Here is a 17061-nt window from a genome sequence, read left to right on the forward strand (position 1 = left end):
TCAAAAGAATTTAGAAAAAGAGCTAGGACGAACAGATGCCCCTATCGTTCGGTTCACCACACTCCAAACATACCATGCCACAGCACACCAAAGAAAAGATGTAAACTACTCTCAACGGCAGAGCAGAAACTGCAAGTAAAATCCCCACCAAATTGCACCTCTTCGTGTTATCTTTAGCAGCTATAGCATCAAGCAGCTACCCTTCAATCTTTACAGGATTTTTTGCCTTGCTTCTTTTGGATGTAGATATTCAACCAAGGAATTGAATTGGGGTTCCAATACCAAATCTGAGGGGAATCGGAATTGAGCTTTGAATTCAATACTACTGTTTGGCTGCTAATGAAATTGATACTTGAATAAAAGAGAAGAGGCAATTCCAATCCCTGTTTGGATGTATGTTCGACTTGGAATCAAAGAGAAAATGTAAATCAAGCAAAAATATTAACATCAAGAAACAAATACACAAAATAACTAGTAGAACAGATTACATCAATCAAGTTATAGGACAACAAGTTATGAACTTAACCATGCTCCATGACCATGCATCAATCAATTACACAAGGAGAAGGGCATTGAACCTTGCATAAGTTACGAACTTGAACATGAATGTCGGGAGGATGACCCCGGGTAGGGTCATGACAACACATATTAGCCGGGATAGAAAGAGCAAAGCCGGCGTAAGCAAGTACGCCGACATCCTTAAGCCAACTTAATAACTGGCCGGCATACAAAAGGTATGCCGGCTTATCTATCTTGTCTTATGTGATTGCAGGACAAGCACGAGCTATCTGATCTCGGCTAAGGTCGGGATGCGCCAACGGTCATCTCCTAGTCACATGGCGCAAAGTAAAGCAACGCTCCTTTTATGACGGAAAAGCAGTCGTTGGTCACGTCGCTGTGCTGGGTGATTGCACAGTGACGCGCCGTAGAAGGACAGATGACGAAGGCCGGGGCATGACTACAATGCGCGCCGCCTGGCAGTACGAAAAGCACAAAGCTGCATTGTCCCCTCCCAGACAATCTGGAGGGGACCATGGGGCGTACCCGGCGGGCCCGGTGGTAGCTAGGGCTTGCTTTTGGTCCACTTGTCAGCATGACACCTTTGGCTTATAAATAGAAGCACCACCCCTCTTGTGAGAGGGGTTCCCCACTTAGCCATTTAGGAGTTCTCCTCCTCTTCTTCTTCCTCCTCAAGAAACAGCTCAAGGAGCACCATTGTAGTCGTTGGTAGCTCAGGTAATATAACAAAGCAAGAGTAGGAGCTTTACCTCGTCAAGAGGGCTCCGAACCTGGGTAAATGCCGTGTGGCCTTACTCTGTGCGTGGTTCACATCACGCCTTCCCTCCTCTGGTTCCTCCTTCGTCCATCGGACCCATCTTAAACCATCTTATGGCATCTGCCGTGGCACCACCACGACAGTTGGCGCCCACCGTGGGGCCAGCAGTGGCGCTGGCGGGAGTTTTCATTCGGACGGGAAGCTTCCTCGTCACCGGAGAGCGCGTCATCTCCAGTTTGGTCCGGAGATTCGGCTCTCTAGGCTTCATCGACAACAACGCAGGCTGCTTCAACAACACGCCACTTCCCTGCGTAGGCCGCTTCATCAACTTCGGTACGCATGAGGTCTACGTTGCCACTGACACTCCTTGCAGGTATCCCGAGCAGGTGGTGCTCGCCGAAGATCCCCCCGCCGTCTGCACGGTTTGCGGCCGGTATGTCGACTGGCCCGCTGACCGTGCGGAAGTCATGGTGACCGCTCATGGCGGCGATGCTGGCAAGGGCGCGGCAGAGAGTGCCGGACTCCCAAGCAAGTTCGGCAGAACGGCGAAATTTCCGATGGAGAAGCCGGAGAACATCGCTGCTCAAGCCGGCACGTTCGCTGTGCCGGCAAAGCCGACTCCGCTCCAGGCCGCCATCGAAAGGCTGACCTTGCCCGTAGCACCAAACGCCAACTCGGCCCAGCTGCAGGCTGAGCTGGAATTGGAACGCCAGAAATTGCTGCAGGATGCTGTCGACGTGGCTCGTGCTCGGCAAGAGCTCGAGATTTCGCTCCGTGATTATAACAGCGCACAGCCGGCATGCATAAATTATCGCCCCCATGGGAATGACCTTTCAATGAGAGCAAAGCGCTGCACAATGATTCCTACTATCTTATAGATGCGCAAGACCCCAACGTGAACAAGATGGACCGATCTGGCGAGAAAACCAAGAGGCCATGGAATGTAGCTTTGCTTCGTCCGTTCTATACTTAAGAGATGAGTATTTGTATCATTTTTTCCTTATGTCGAATATTTTGAGACAATGAAGTATCCGCCGGGTTCTTCAAAGGAACTCGAGGACTCCCATCTTGTATGCATGTTGTGTTACATTTATTTATTTGTATGTCGGCATGTCTTGATTGTGTAATCTTATGTCGGTCTAGTAGTGTGTCGGTATAAAAAACTCCTCTATGACTTAGCTGTTGTCCGCAACCCGGCTTCATGGCAAGCTAGAGTACGGGTGCGTTACTAAACACATGAAAAAGGATTGCAGAAACAAACAAACGAGCGAGCCGAGATGCGCGTTACTTTACCTAACCCAGCATTCGTTTCCTATACCGGGTATTTCCAGGCGAGTTTTTTGAGTTTAAGATTTTTTGGAAGGTCTATTCTATGACTTCGTGATTAGTACGTCGAACGCCGACAAGGCAGACAAAGAGCCGAGGTCATATAATTTCACCAGCAGTAAAAATAAACTCGGGGACTCAGTTGGAAACTCGATAACTTGCGGCAATAAGCCAATTCAAAATGTTGTGCATCACAGGCAAAAATACTTTAAGATAATTACATTTGCACCCGGCATCCCGGGGATCTAACAGTTTTAAAAAGTTTTTGCCGACATCACTAGGCATGAATTCAGGCAGCAGGATCATTCGTGCTGGCACTCGGAGCATCTGTTGCGACGGAAGGCGACTCGGCCACGATTTCTTCGTCCACCTCTTCCTCTTCTTCCTCGGCCGCCTCCTCGTCTGCGTCCGATCTCAGACCCTCCACAAAAGTATGCATGTCGGCATACTGGATGAAGGAGTAGGCCCGTTCTTGACGCTTCGCAATCAGCTCCGGGTCCGAGAGGAAGGGAGAGCCGACGCGCATGGACTGCAACACGTCGAGGTTAATGCCGTCGTACCAAAAAAGTACGAACGACAGTGCCACGTCAGCGCCGACACGAGCGGCTGACTCCCACCACTCGCTTAGCCGGTCCTCCAGTTCCAACAGACGCTTGGCCAGTTCCGGGATACCACTCAACACTTCCTCTCCCGGCCAAAGAGCTTGGAAGGCGCGGATGCCGGCATTAAGCATGTCAACCCCGAAAGCCTTCAAAGGCTTGACCCAGGTCCAGATACTGATGAGATAGTCGTCCACATCATATTCCGATGGCAATGCCTTGGACGAATCCCTCTTCCCGCGAGCCTTAATCACGGCAGCCTGAGCAGCTTTGGTAGAATGCGGGAAGATCTCTAACAGAGACAAAGAAGAAGTAGTAAGTCCCGGCACACTGCTATTGTCGGCCAAATGATCAAAGGAAAAGATTCGGGTTAGGGCAACTTACTGGCCAGCAATCCGTCTATCTTGCCGAGATCCCGAGTGCACACGCTCAGCATATGTGCGCTCTCGGTCTTCTCCTCTTTGGCAGCAGTGGCTCGAGTCTCGGCTTTGGCGAGAAGATCCTTGTATTTTTTGACTTCACCTTCTAGGCGGATCTTCTCGTCGGCTTGCGCAGAAAGTGCCGAGGTAAGTTGGACTACCTCGGCCATATGCGCCTCGGCCTGCGCTTCGAGTTGCGCTCTTAGCCGGGCCACCTCATCTCGGTGCTGCTCGACCAGCTGAGTCTTCTCCCCTATTTGGAAGACATGAATTACAAGAGTTCAAGACATAATGGATGCAATCCGAGATAGAGACTAAGTCATACCTTGCACTTCCATGACGCGCTTCAGAAGCTCCAACATTTGTGCATCATCTTCGACAGTGTATGAAGGCACATGTCAGTTTTCACAGTACATAGATAGCTCGACATAGCTGTTATGTCAGTGGAAGTATACTCACTCTTGTTCTGCTGTTCGGCCACCAAAGGTTTGTGCTTCGCTGCCAACTTCCGATGCGATGCGAGCAGAAGTTTGAAGGTTGCGTTGCGTTTGTTCATACAGCTCTGTAAGAAGGTGATCCACAGTTAATTCTATAGCAGTGGCAAGTCAGCAACTGTAAGCTTCAGGCCGACTATTCTAAAACCCGGCCTGAATCTCGAGGAATAGTGTTTGAAGTTTTTTAAGCTTCATGCCGACTATTCTAAAACCCGGCCTGAATCTCGAGGATTAGTGTTTGAAGTTTTTTAAGTTTCAGGCCGACTATTCTAAAACCCGGCCTGAATCTCGGGGAATAGTGTTTGAAGTTTTTTAAATTTCACTCCGACTATTCTAAACGCCGGCCTGAATCTCGGGGAATAATGTTTGAAGTTTTTTAAGCTTCAGGCCGACTATTCTAAAACCTGTCCTGAATCTCGGGGAATAGTGTTTGAAGTTTTTTAGCTTCATGCCGACTATTCTAAACCCGGCCTGAATCTCGCGGAATAGGGTTTGAAGTTTTCTGAAGTAAGCTTCAGGCCGACTAATTCTTATTCGCCCTAAACCTCGGGGACTAGGAATATATATACTAAAGGTAGAATGAAAAATTTCAAGGGTTTTTTGTACCTCGGTAGCTCGGCTGGATTCGAATAGCGCAACCCTCGCCTGGAACATCCGGGCCACCACCGACTCTGGAGTTGCTGCCACAGGTGGGGGGCCCACCAGAGCGTTCTGCTGCGCTGTCTGGATTGTGCTGGAGTTGACCTCTTAGCTGTCGGCGCTGTTCCAATCCATGACATACTGGCCGAGAGACCCCCAGTTGTCCCCGCTAGTTGTCCTAAGAGGAACTCCCTGAGTACCCCGGATGGATGGTGAGCCGGAGGAACTCGGAGGCTGTTCTCCTGTCGGGATGGCTGAGCTCCTGGTCTTCATAGCTCGAGCAGCTGCTAGTTGTGTCCGTTGTGGCAGCGGCGGCGTTGCCGTTGCTTGAGGTTCTTGGGGTTGTGTTGCCGGCTGATGAGGAGGATCCGCAGCCAACAATTGCGGCTGCGCATCAGGCGCTGCCGGCGAAGGAGCAGCTCCGGCCGCCGATGTCCCGGCCTCTGATGTCCCGGCTTGAGCGACATCCCGGACGGGAGATGTCGCATCTGCGGTGGTCTCGGTTTCCCCGTGGCCTGGGTAGAAGGCTCTGCACGAGGGGACGAGCTTGCCGAGATCTCGGACGCGATGCAGGTCTGAGACTGTGTAGCCGTAAGAGCCTCCCCGCAGGAATGGAATATTGTTACCTTCATATTGGTTAAGAAAAATACCGACATTAGAAATATAAATGGTGTAAAGCTTACCCGACGACCATGGGCTTCGGTTTTGGTTGTCGGCCAGCGGTTTTCTTTCGCTTCATGGTCCTGGAAAGATCAGTGTTCGCAATGCGTTTCTCGCCGGCCGACACCGGAGTAGCAGCAGGGGTCGCATCAAGGCTCGGATCGTCCAAGTCAGCTGTTCCCTGACCAATGCAGGCATGAGTATTTTGGAGATAAGTATTCTGATATCTATAAGAGGAGGTCGGGAGTTATTACCTACGGCATGTCGGGGGCCGGCATGAGGAATCGACATGTGATCCTCCGAATCCGGGTCTTCCGGGTCAGCTCCCATGCGATTGCTTCCGAAGCGCTTGTCCGGCGAGTGCCCGTCCTCATTGCGCTAGAGCGTGAATCTCTGCACAAAATTATAAGGTTACGCCGAGATAAAACATTATCGGTTGGAAGCCGGCATACTATCATGTCGGAAGAAAATCGAACAAGCATGTACAAAAACTTACCAAGGGTGCACGGTTCTTCTGGCTATACGGAACCTTACCCCAACCCCAGTTCTAGGACAGGTTGGTCTTGGCGATCGCCTTGACTCGACGCCGGACCTCGAATTTGTCTAGCATGATAGTTGAAACCCGGTTCGGGTCAAACCGGCCGCTGTGAAAACACATCTTATGTGTTTGACGTTGGAGCGGGCAGACCCGTCGGAACACGAACGTGACCAACAGGTCGTCAGCCGTCAGTCCATTTTCCTTCATCGCAATGATGCCGGCATGAACCTCATTGATCTTCGGGAGAGAGTCTTTGGGATCATACCGCCAATTCTTCTTCTCCTCCGGCGGGCCGACTATGAATCCCGACAAGTTGATCTTGTCGGTGTCGGAGGCATTCTTGACATAAAAGAAGGTCTTCAGCCACTTCTTGCAGGACTCAAGACCTTGAATCCGAGGAAAGACGGAACCCCGGCAGGGTATGACGGTGGCGGCGCCGCATTGAGTCATGGGCTTAACGGCGTCGGGATTGTCTTTGTCAGTAAGGACCTGGGGCCGGAACATAAAATATTTGGCCCACAGGTCAACGGATGGCCAGAGGCCGAGATAACTCTCGCAGCAGGTAACAAAGGCAGAGAGAGTGAGAATGGCATTAGCCGGAAGGTGGTGAGGCTGGAGGCCGAAGTGGTCAAGGAATTGCCGGATAAAGTCGCTAACCGGGAGCCCGAAGCCGCGTTCGAAATGCGAAATGAAGACGACAAACTCACCAGGCTCGGGTGTCGGCGCGACCTCGTCGCCGGGATCCGGCACTCCACCTCCTCCGGGATCCGCCGTGTGCGGCGGAGCCAATCAATGTCCACTGGTGACACGTCGGAGCCCTCCCATCCAGCGCGCTCCGAGCCGGCGTCCTCCTCGGTGTGCTGAACGGCGGGGTCGACGGTGGCAGTATCACGGGAAGAAGAAGCCATGGCAAAAGAATAGATCTGGGACAGCTCCGGCGAGAGAGTGGCAGCACGAGGCGCGGGCGAGCAAGGGAACGGCGGCGAAAAGGCAGGCGAGCGCACGCAAGAACGCAGCGGCGAGCTTGGCTACTGGTGGCAAGAAATGCGGTGGCAGAGGAGCTTCAGGCTTGCGACAATGGCGGGCGCGCGAGAGCAGTGAAGGAGTTAGGGTTTCGGGGTGGGGGGGGGGAGTAAAAGAATCCCATCCCATCCCCTTATTTATAGTCGGGGCGCAATCATGGGGCGCGGATCTTGCGCACCCGCGATCCCCGTGGCCAACGGTAAAACCGCGCATGATCGTGGGGGTGTTTAACCCCATAAACAGCGCACGCGCGCGGTTACTGCGCAACGTGGCGCAGTAAATCCCGCCGAATCCGTGGAGATAAGGCAATGTGTGGAAACCGAAACTCCTCCTCTTAATGCCCTGCCGGTTTTCCTGTCCAATGGGACGACACATTCGCCTCAAAAGACGCCCCGGGAGTGCTTCCAGTCTTATCTTCCCGTTGTTAAAGCGAGGCGCAGAATATGCACGACAGGTGGCGTTAATGTCGGCAGAAAGAGGCTTTCTACTGCTGGCCGCGATAAAAAGAGGAATCTCGGCTCAAAGCTGAAAATACCACGCCGACTAAAAATGTCGGTGTTGCCAGATCTCGGCTAAGAAAGCTCGGGATTGTTTCGGCATTTTCCTTGGTCTAAGCCCTCCTAGGCTCTGAGTTGTTTGAGTTTTGGGAAACTGTCGTGGCCCGACGTCACTTCCTGCCGGACCGCAACAACTTCAGGGACTAGTGTCGGGGGGATGACCCCGGGTAGGGTCATGACGACACATATTAGCCGGGATAGCAAGAGCAAAGCCGGCGTAAGAAAGTACGCCGGCATCCTTAAGCTGACTTAATAACTGGTTGGCATACAAAAGGTATGCCGGCTTATCTATCTTGTCTTATGTGATTGCAGGACAAGCACGAGCTATCTGATCGCGACTAAGGCCGGGATACGCCAACGGTCGTCTCCTGGTCACATGGCGCAAAGTAAAGCAACGCTCCCTTTATGATGGAAAAGCAATCGTTGCTCACGTCGTTGTGCGGGGCAATTGCACAGTGACGCGTCGTAGAAAGACAGATGACGAAGGCCGGGGCATGGCTACAATGCGCGCCACCTGGCAGTACGATAAGCACAAAGCTGCATTGTCCCTGCCCGGACAATCCGGAGGAGACCATGGGGCGTACCCGGCGGGCCCGGTGGTAGCTAGGGCTTGCTTTTGGTCCACATGTCAGTGTGACACCTTTGGCCTATAAATAGAAGGACCACCCATCCTGTGAGAGGGATTCCCCACTTAGCCATTTAGGAGTTCTCCTCCTCTTCTTCTTCCTCCTCAAGAAGCAGCTGAACAAGCACCATTGTAGTCGTTGGTATCTCGGGTAATACAACAAAGCAGTAGTAGGAGCTTTACCTCGTCAAGAGGGCTCCGAACCTGGGTAAACGCCGTGTGTCCTTACTCAGTGCGTGGTTCACATCACGCCTTCCCTCCTTCGGTTCCTCCTTCCTCCATCGGCCCCATCTTAAGCCATCCTATGACATCTGCCGTGACACCACCACGACAATGAATCATTGGCATAATAGATTACAAAAGGAGAGAGTGGCGGAGGACTGGGAAGAGCAACATCCATGGCCGCGGTGGTTCAGAGCATGTTGCAGGGCATCAACGAGATGGGCATCGACTACATCCTCCTCACTCCCTCTTTCCCGGATTTGAGATTAATTCGTCTCTATTTCTTCTTCCGTGGATGTGTGTGCGTGGGAGGGGCGGGGAGCTTGGTCCAGCTCGACCCGGTGGCTGGAGGAGCACAAGCGACGGTGGCCTGAGAAGGGCGAGCGACGATGACCTTCACGCTCGGGTCGAGCTCGGAGTCGACCGTCACACCTGACAGGGAGGGCCGGAGGGGACACAGAAGGTCGGGCGGATGGGGGAGAGGTGGCTGGAGAGAGCTCTTGCCTGCGTCGTGCGCCACTTGCTGGCGTCGACCGCCGCGTGCACTATGGTCATATCGCTTGCCCCTCTGTGTTTCGGGAATGAGAGGTTTGGGGAAGAAACGTTTCGCGAGAGAGAGGACGCGGGATGAATTCGGGGCAATACAAAGCTCGCGCGGGGGGTCGGAATTGCGGGATGAGTGGGCGATGTGCGCAGGAGATGGTTCGGAATTCGGTCCCAATTCCAAGCGTTCAATTCCAGTCTCATCCAAACAACGGAATTGGGGATATCTAATACCAATTCTCAATTCCTTGCTCTAATATCTACATCCAAACAGGTTTACAGAATTCGATTCTATGCGGTCTCTTTTCCGACAAATGTTCATACATACTCTCTCCGTTCCTAAATATAAGAAGTCCTAGGTTTGTTCTAAGTCAAACTCTTTAAACTTTGTCCAAGTTTATAGAAAATTCTACCAACATTTACGACTCTAAATTAGTTTTATTAAATCTATCATGATTTTTTATAGTATATTTATTTGATATTCTAGATATTGATATATTTTTCTGTAAATTTAGTCAGATTTAAAGAAATTGACTTATGACAAATCCGTCTCAAAATAAGTGACTTAGATTTGTAAATATTCTTATACAAATTCACGTCACTTATTTTGAAACCCAGAGAATACTGCTTAGAAACAAAGAAAACACCGTACTTGGACCAGTCCCACTTCGGCACATCACCAGCTCATTAATTGGGGGCCCAAATTTAATCAAGAAATTTCTCAACGTCCCATATTGATTTTGCAAACTTTCATCTAAGCATCAGCGGAAACGAGAGTTCCAGTCTCTCTAAACGACCCAAAGCCTAGAAGAAATTCGCATGACGGTAGACTAATTAATCAAGGAAATCTGTCGGCAAGTCAAGAATACATATAAATGGGTCACATCATAATTGATGTGTTTTTAATTGCTTCTCCGTTATTTTGTCGGTGTACGTACGCGGTTGGTGGCTTGATGCATTCCATTCAATTGGCTGCTCTGACCCAGCTCGATCGCCGGCAGCCAGGGATGTACTATCAGACTCGTAGTCATACATGTACGGCTTGACATGGACAATCCTATGACTAAGTACAGACTACCTTATCAGGCAGAGCCAAACACTGAAAATCAGAAGAGCTGTGGCGCGTGGCACGTCGCCGTTTGGTGAAATCTCACATCACCAAAGCAGGGGGCACCAAAGTCCCGGAAAGTTGACGGCCGGCCCCTCCGCGCCTGGGCCTGGTGTAATAAGCATGGAAAAATCAGTTAATTCACGTGCAAGAGTCCAAGAGCGCAACTGACGCCGGCCGCCGCGCGCAAGAGTCTCTTCGATTCCCCAACAAAGACAGGGTACGTGGGCACATGGCACAGTTGAACACGCATATGCATATATGAGCATCACCAATCCAATGACATACATATACTATCCAGCTAGAAGCTAGAGTTAGAGGCATAATCTATTAATTAATCATGAAGAATTGTCCAGTTTAAATAGCAGAGAACCAAACAAAAACAATCACAACGCGTCCACAGCACCAACAGCAGACGGATACACACTCGGGCACTCCGCACAAGTATCGACTAGGCAACCCATCTTGATGACAAGTTACAAAAGAAAACATGCAAAGTTCGTGTCAAAGAGTACTATTACTTGGAAGTTGCCTGTTTGTTTGTATTTAAACTTTAAAGCTAGATTGAGTCAAGAAAATTGCAAGACCACTAGATCATTTGCACGGAGGTCAGAGGTCACTAATATAATACAACGTGACCTCCGGGTTTTCTTCCATCAAATTTATGCAGAGAGAGACGGCCAAACTATAGACGAAGTCAAGTCAAATCCTTTGACTGAACCAATCACGTAGCCTATATAAGCCCTTACCAGAGGCACCGAGTGATATCCACACGACCACACCCATAGCTAACAGTCTGTCTTACGCTGTTACACACGTACGTATAGCTAGCTTGCACAAGATGAAGCTTCAGCAGGTAGCCGCACTTCTGCTGGCCCTTGCTGCGTCGGCCAGCGCCGTGACGTTCGACGCATCCAACACGGCGTCGAGCACTGCAGGAGGGCAGCGGTTCAACCAGGCCGTCGGCCTCGATTACTCGAAGCAGGTCCTCTCAGACGCCTCCACCTTCATCTGGACCACCTTCAACCAGCGTTCCACCGCTAACCGCAAGCCGGTGGACGCCGTGACCCTCGTCGTGGAGAACATCGACGGCGTCGCCTTCGCCAGCAACAACAGGATCCACCTCAGCTCCAAGTATGTCGGCGGCTACTCCGGCAATGTGAAGGCCGAGGTCACCGGCGTGCTGTACCACGAGGCAACGCACGTGTGGCAGTGGAACGGGCAAGGGAAGGCCAACGGCGGGCTCATCGAGGGGATCGCCGACTACGTGCGGCTCAAGGCAGGCTTCGCACCGGCGCACTGGCGGAAGGCCGGCGAGGGCGACCGGTGGGATCAGGGGTATGATGTGACGGCGAGGTTCCTCGACTACTGCGATTCGCTCAAGCCAGGGTTTGTCGCGGAATTAAACGGCAAGATGAAGGGTGGGTACACCGACGATTTCTTCGCGCAGATTCTCGGTAAGAGCGTGCAGCAGCTGTGGAAGGATTACAAGGCCAAGTACGGAGGCTGAATAGTTTACTGATTCATAATAAGTATAACAAGTGTCTTGAATCTAATACAAAATTATTACGGATTGGATGGACTATATTATTCATGCACTGTTTGATGTAATAATTAAGAGACTGTACTGAAACGATCAAAAAGACAGATGTTTACATCTGTATCTTTTATTGAAAAAGGATGAAATGGTACAAATAAACGATTCTCCTATCTTTTTACTCCTTCCGATTATGGCAACCGATGGAGAGACAAGAGTACATTTGCGGGTCATATACACGCATCAGCCGCGGTACTTGGTCTTGTACTCCAGGCACGGCTCTTGCACGCTCCTCCCCAGTATCTGCACGAAGTAGTCGTCATTGTAGCCTTGGTCCTTCATCCTGTTGTTCCTCTCCACGACGAACCCCAGCCTCCCTACTGAGTCGCAGTAGTCGAGGAACCTCGCCGTCACGTCATACCCTTGGTCCCATCGGCCGCCGCCACCCAGTGCGCGGGCGCGACCCCGGCCCTGAGCCTGATGAAGTCGGCGTCCCCCTCGAAGACGCACTAATGCGCCTCGTAGTCCAGCAAGCCCCACTACCACACGTGCGCCGCCTCATGGTACAACACCTCCATCACCTCCGTCTCGAGGCCGCCTGCGCCGGAGTCTTCGATAGTGCCCCGAACCTACCGGCTGCCATCCATAGGCCACTAACATTGTGCACTTGAGCTCGATGGTGCTACCCGTGGTGGAGGCGATGGATTATCATAGAGCGAGGATGCTCTGGCGGGAGACAAACGGGAAAAGGAAGTATTATTTGGTTATCTGTCCAACTGCGTGCCTCCCCAAGGATTGTGGAGGACTTCGCATTTTAGACCTGGCTGATATGAACGAGAGTTTGCTCTGCATGTGAATCTAGAAGTTGGAAAATTCTTAAGGGACTTGTAGGAAATGTTGTCAAAAAAGTATCTGATAAACAAAGTGGTAGCTTTACATATTTCATGCATTTGGGTGCTCTAATTTATTTCTGGCAGAGCTTGAATCTACTTTTCCAGCAGTTTACAGAGTGGTTGGGGATGGGGAAAAAAACTAGTCTGGATGGATCGATAGATGGCATGGCCATATTTCTCTTGCTTTCATATTTCCGTGATTGTTTCGTATCATTTCGCTGCGATATCTCTCTTAAGAGAGTGGTGGTGGAAGGTTTGGGATGTGTACAATTTATAAGACTCCTGTATGGGGAAACTGTAGACCAATGGGAGCAGGCAGGGGCGAAGCTAGCTGAGAGAACCAACGGTGTCATCTATATTGCATCGGTGTCATTTTTTACAAATAAATAGTAGCCTTCACTAATTTACAAGGGATTTGCATCAAATCACCGGTGTCAAGTGACACCAGTGCTACAACGTTAGCTCCACCCCTGGGAGCAGGTGAGAGCTATAGTGGTTGGAGTGAGTTCGATCTGATTTTTCAACTCTGTAATCACTTATCCTCCTCGGTGGTTTTGCAAAAAAGGAAAATCAAATCAAAGAAAGTTTTAAGCGGTCATCGAGATGGTGAAGCTGGTGTTATCTGAAGCTCTGCCCGGGCGACATAGTTGGGTTTCAATTGGTCGAAGATTGCAAGGACGTGCTCCAATCCGATGTTCTAGGGTTTTGGGGTTTCTGGTTGGGGATGTTTGGTCATCGCTCTTGGTATTTTGCTGCTGGTTTTTCCAGATCAGCTGTAATCTAGGCTCCTTGAGTTTTGAGGTTCCCTAGCTGTATGAAACAACGTGGCCTTTTTTTTTTTGTAAACTGTTTTTCTTTCTTTCGTACTCTACCTTTTTAAGACTGGTGGCGGTTCACATATTGGAAATCGGTGGGAGAGCCCACTGTTTTTAAAAATTATTATGTTTTCTCTGGTTGCTGCGAGAGCTAAATTAAAAGGATCAAGACACGCCTCCAACACTCTTGGCGGAGCCAAAACGAGAAGAAATTCGCAATTTCGCATGACGGTAGGCTAACTAGTCTAGGAAAATCTGTCGGCAAGTCAGGAATACATAAATGGGTCACATTCATGATCTGTTTTTAATTGCTTATCTGTTACAGTATTTTATTGGTGAACGCACGCGATTGATGGATTCCTTCTTCAATTGGCTACTCTGACTCAGCTCGATCGCCGGCACAGGGATAATGGGATGTATCATAGGCTCGTACTAGTCATACACGCACGGCTTGACTTGGACAATCCTGTGACTAAACACTGAAAATCTGAAGAGGCGTGGGGCGTGGCACGTCGCCGTTTGGTGAAATCTCACATCACCGAAGACCAGAACGTGAAGTGTGTATGCTAGTCCCGGAAAGTTGACGGCCGGGCCCTCCTCCGCCCCTAGCTAGCCCCTGGTCAAAGCATGGAGAAAACGAGTTACAGTAATTCACGTGGAAGGACTAATCTTCGTGTGGCCAACAGCGCAACTCCTTCTCCGCCGGCCGCCGCGCCCGCGAGTACCTTCGATCTCCCGACAAGAGAGTAGTGCATGCATGGCACCCCTGAACAAGCATAATGCATACACACATGCACCATCGGTCCGATCGATCACGCGTAATTTCTCTTGACAGAAAACATGCATGATATGTTTAGTTTTGTAATGAGTCAAATTTCTTCGGACGTGAGCAAATTTATAGAAAATATGTTAATATTTACAAGATAGATCAACAACGGGTTTAATAAAGTTAATTTAGAGTTATAGATGTTTGGTAAATTTTTCTGTAAACTTGATCAAACGCTAACAAGTGAAGGGGAGCCTTGGCGCAGCGGTACAGCTGTTGCCTTGTGACCATGAGGTCACGGGTTCGAGTCCTGGAAACAGCATCTTGCAGAAATGCAGGAAAAGGTTGCGTACAAAAGACCCAAAGTGGTCGGATCCTTCCCCGGACACTGCGCAAGCGGGAGCTACATGCACCGGGCTGCCCTTTATCAAACGCTAACAAGTTTGATTTAAGACAAAAACTAAAGCATCTTATATTTAGAAATAAAATGGGTCGATCCAAAGTTAGAATACGTTCTACTCTAGAACACATTCAAAAGAATAATGTTGTGGAAAGCGTTGATGTAGCGTGTCGACAACCTTCAATGACTTGCATGCATCCAATTTGGGTGGGTATTGCGTTAGGTTAGGTCATGTCTAGAATCAAGAGGTTTTGGTCTTTTGGGTGATGGGATTCAGTTTTGTTTGACGAAAAAAGTAGGGAGCTACACTCTGAGATGTTTAGCGTTGCTATTTCATACTAACATTGCTTAAACCACTCTTCTGATTCGATATAGCGACACAACATGCTTTTTTTTTCTGTGAGGACTGTTATGCGTGTGAATTTTTGTAACTCACAGCACATTTAGTGGAGCAATACACATTGTTAGGCTTCGCCTAAATTACTACCCGATTGATGCAATGGAAAAAATCATCATAATTGTGTCGTGAGTATTTTACTGTACGTGAATCATTTCTGTGTTTTCTAGAACAATTTCCGTTTTTTTAGAATAAGAGAACAATTTCCGTCTTTTGTTGATGACTACACAACATGACTTCCGGGCTTTTTGCATCAAATTTATGCAGAGGGAGACCGCCCAAGCTAGACGAAGTCCAAGTCTAATTAATCCTTTGACCGAACCGTCGAGAATGCAGTTCAGAAACGCGTCGTGCAGAACAGAAACCAAATCGAGAACTGTGAAGTTAAAAAAAGCTTCATGCAGATTTAAACTAGCATTCTTCCATCCACGGCAAGTTCATACTACGTAGCATTCAACATCCATCACAAGTTCATCAACCAGTACCTAGCAGTATACATCCTAGTTCATACTACATAGCATTCAACATCCATCTGAAGAAAACCCGGCCTATAACATTCGTGCGCTTGTCAAGCCAGGGTTCGTCACGGAGATGAACGGAAAGATGAAAGATGAAGGATGTGTACGGCGGTGACTACTTCGTGCAGATTTCGCGAAAAAGTCCCTAGCTCAATGGAGCCACTGCACCAGGGGTTGGGAACCGTCCGATCCCAACGAGTAGGTTGGTACTAATCACGCCCTGCCAAAGTCAGACGCGATCAGTGCTAATCGAGGTACAGAAAGGTGCGGATCATTTATTGCAAAGAGGGTGGGTAGGTGGATGGCAGCAGGACGCTCAATTTAATATCCGTGCACTGTAAAGCCTTGGTTGAATTCTGTCGGACCAAATTGCCCCTCGCGCCATCCTCTGCACTTGGACTAGCTTAGAAAAGAGGAGACTCCGGAGCTGCCCTGGTGAGCCTCCTCGAGGAACTAGAGTGCCCTGTGCCGCCGCATCCTCGTTCCCATTCTACCTCGCCGCTGGCTTATAGCAATAAACACCTTGATGGTGAGAGATATGTTCTCCCTCGGTGGGCCATGAGAAGCATCGTGGGAGGCACTGATTCAGCTGGATCTATGGCGGCCAACAAACATAGTTGTGGGCTAGTTCAATGCCAATCTGATTGATAACCATGGTACCCTTGGTTTGAGCTATGGACCAGAAAAAAATTCTCGGCTTAGAGCAACTATAGCAGTTACCGAACCCGAGCGATCCGAACTAACCGAGTTTGGATCAACCGAATTCGAGAATTCGGTACCGTCTCTCTTCCAGCAGAACAGATACTTAATACCAAAACCGAACAAAAGACAAATTTGAAACTTCGCGCGAAATTCATATAAATATGGGGCTGGTTCTTCGCGATTCATATCGCAGATCATCGGAGTTCGTCATTCGTCCACATACTTAAGTTCTACTGCATCTACTAGTTTGACATTTACCAAAAGTTAGCTAAATTAGAGGAGCAAACACCCCAAGACAAAAATGCTCCTCGCCTGCCGCGCCAGCTTCAGATCCCCTCGCCGAAATGCTTGCTTACTCATCGTCCGAAAGGATGATGACCGGGGGAGCTGCCGTCACCGGAGGCGCGGGACCCGTGTTGGAGAGGTCGTATACCACCGCGAGCATCCTCTCCTCCGTGGTGAGCCGGCGCACGTCGTTTTCGGCGATGGAGAGCTTGGACACCTCCTTCGCGCGCACGATGTCCTCGGGATTGAACCCCGCCTCCACCCATGCCTCTGCTGCCGCATCCGCCTCCGCCTTCCTCACTGTCTCCACCGACGAATCGGAGGAAGAAGAGAGGAGGGCGGAGCCAATCACTCGCTGACAAGGGGTGGACGCCGCTCGAGCTCCCCTCCTCGGCGGCGTTGTAGCGGCAATCGAGCTCGGCCGCGCGCACTGAGTCCGGCCCACCTCCCCCACTTGCGGGCTCCCCGCTTGCGGCCAGCCTCGGACTGGCGGCGCCGGGCTTCTTCCTCAGCGATGGTGAGCCGGCCGCCGCTAGGGTTTCCGCGGCCGCTGGGACCGACAGCCAGACGCTTGCGGCAAGCGGCGGAGGAGATCGGTGGCCGCATTTTGAAATGGAGGCTCGCCAGAAATGGAGTGGGTGGCTGCGGCGGTGGCGGAGGGAGGTGGATTGCGGCGGAGGGGAGTTCGGAGTTTGAACCGAAAGGCCCCCTCCGAACGC

General features: G+C 50.4%; 1 protein-coding gene and 1 pseudogene across 1 annotated transcript; one reads left to right on the plus strand and one right to left on the minus strand.

Moving 5' to 3' along the window:
* The first annotated feature begins 10777 nt into the window (after positions 1-10777).
* On the plus strand, positions 10778-11739 carry LOC100828815. Its single transcript, XM_003574058.3, has one exon. It carries the CDS (start codon positions 10871-10873, stop codon positions 11537-11539), a length of 669 nt encoding a protein of 222 aa, XP_003574106.1. The 5' UTR covers positions 10778-10870; the 3' UTR covers positions 11540-11739.
* Positions 11740-11789: 50 nt separating this feature from the next.
* Positions 11790-16948, minus strand: LOC100822448 (annotated as a pseudogene).
* Between the last annotated feature and the right edge of the window lie 113 nt (positions 16949-17061).

Source organism: Brachypodium distachyon, chromosome 3 (assembly GCF_000005505.3).
Source record: "Brachypodium distachyon strain Bd21 chromosome 3, Brachypodium_distachyon_v3.0, whole genome shotgun sequence".
In the NCBI taxonomy this organism is placed as follows: Eukaryota; Viridiplantae; Streptophyta; class Magnoliopsida; order Poales; family Poaceae; genus Brachypodium; species Brachypodium distachyon.

Coding starts and splice junctions, on each gene's coding strand:
- LOC100828815 (XM_003574058.3), top strand. CDS start 10,871: ATGAAGCTTCAGCAGGTAGCCGCACTTCTGCTGGCCCTTGCTGCGTCG.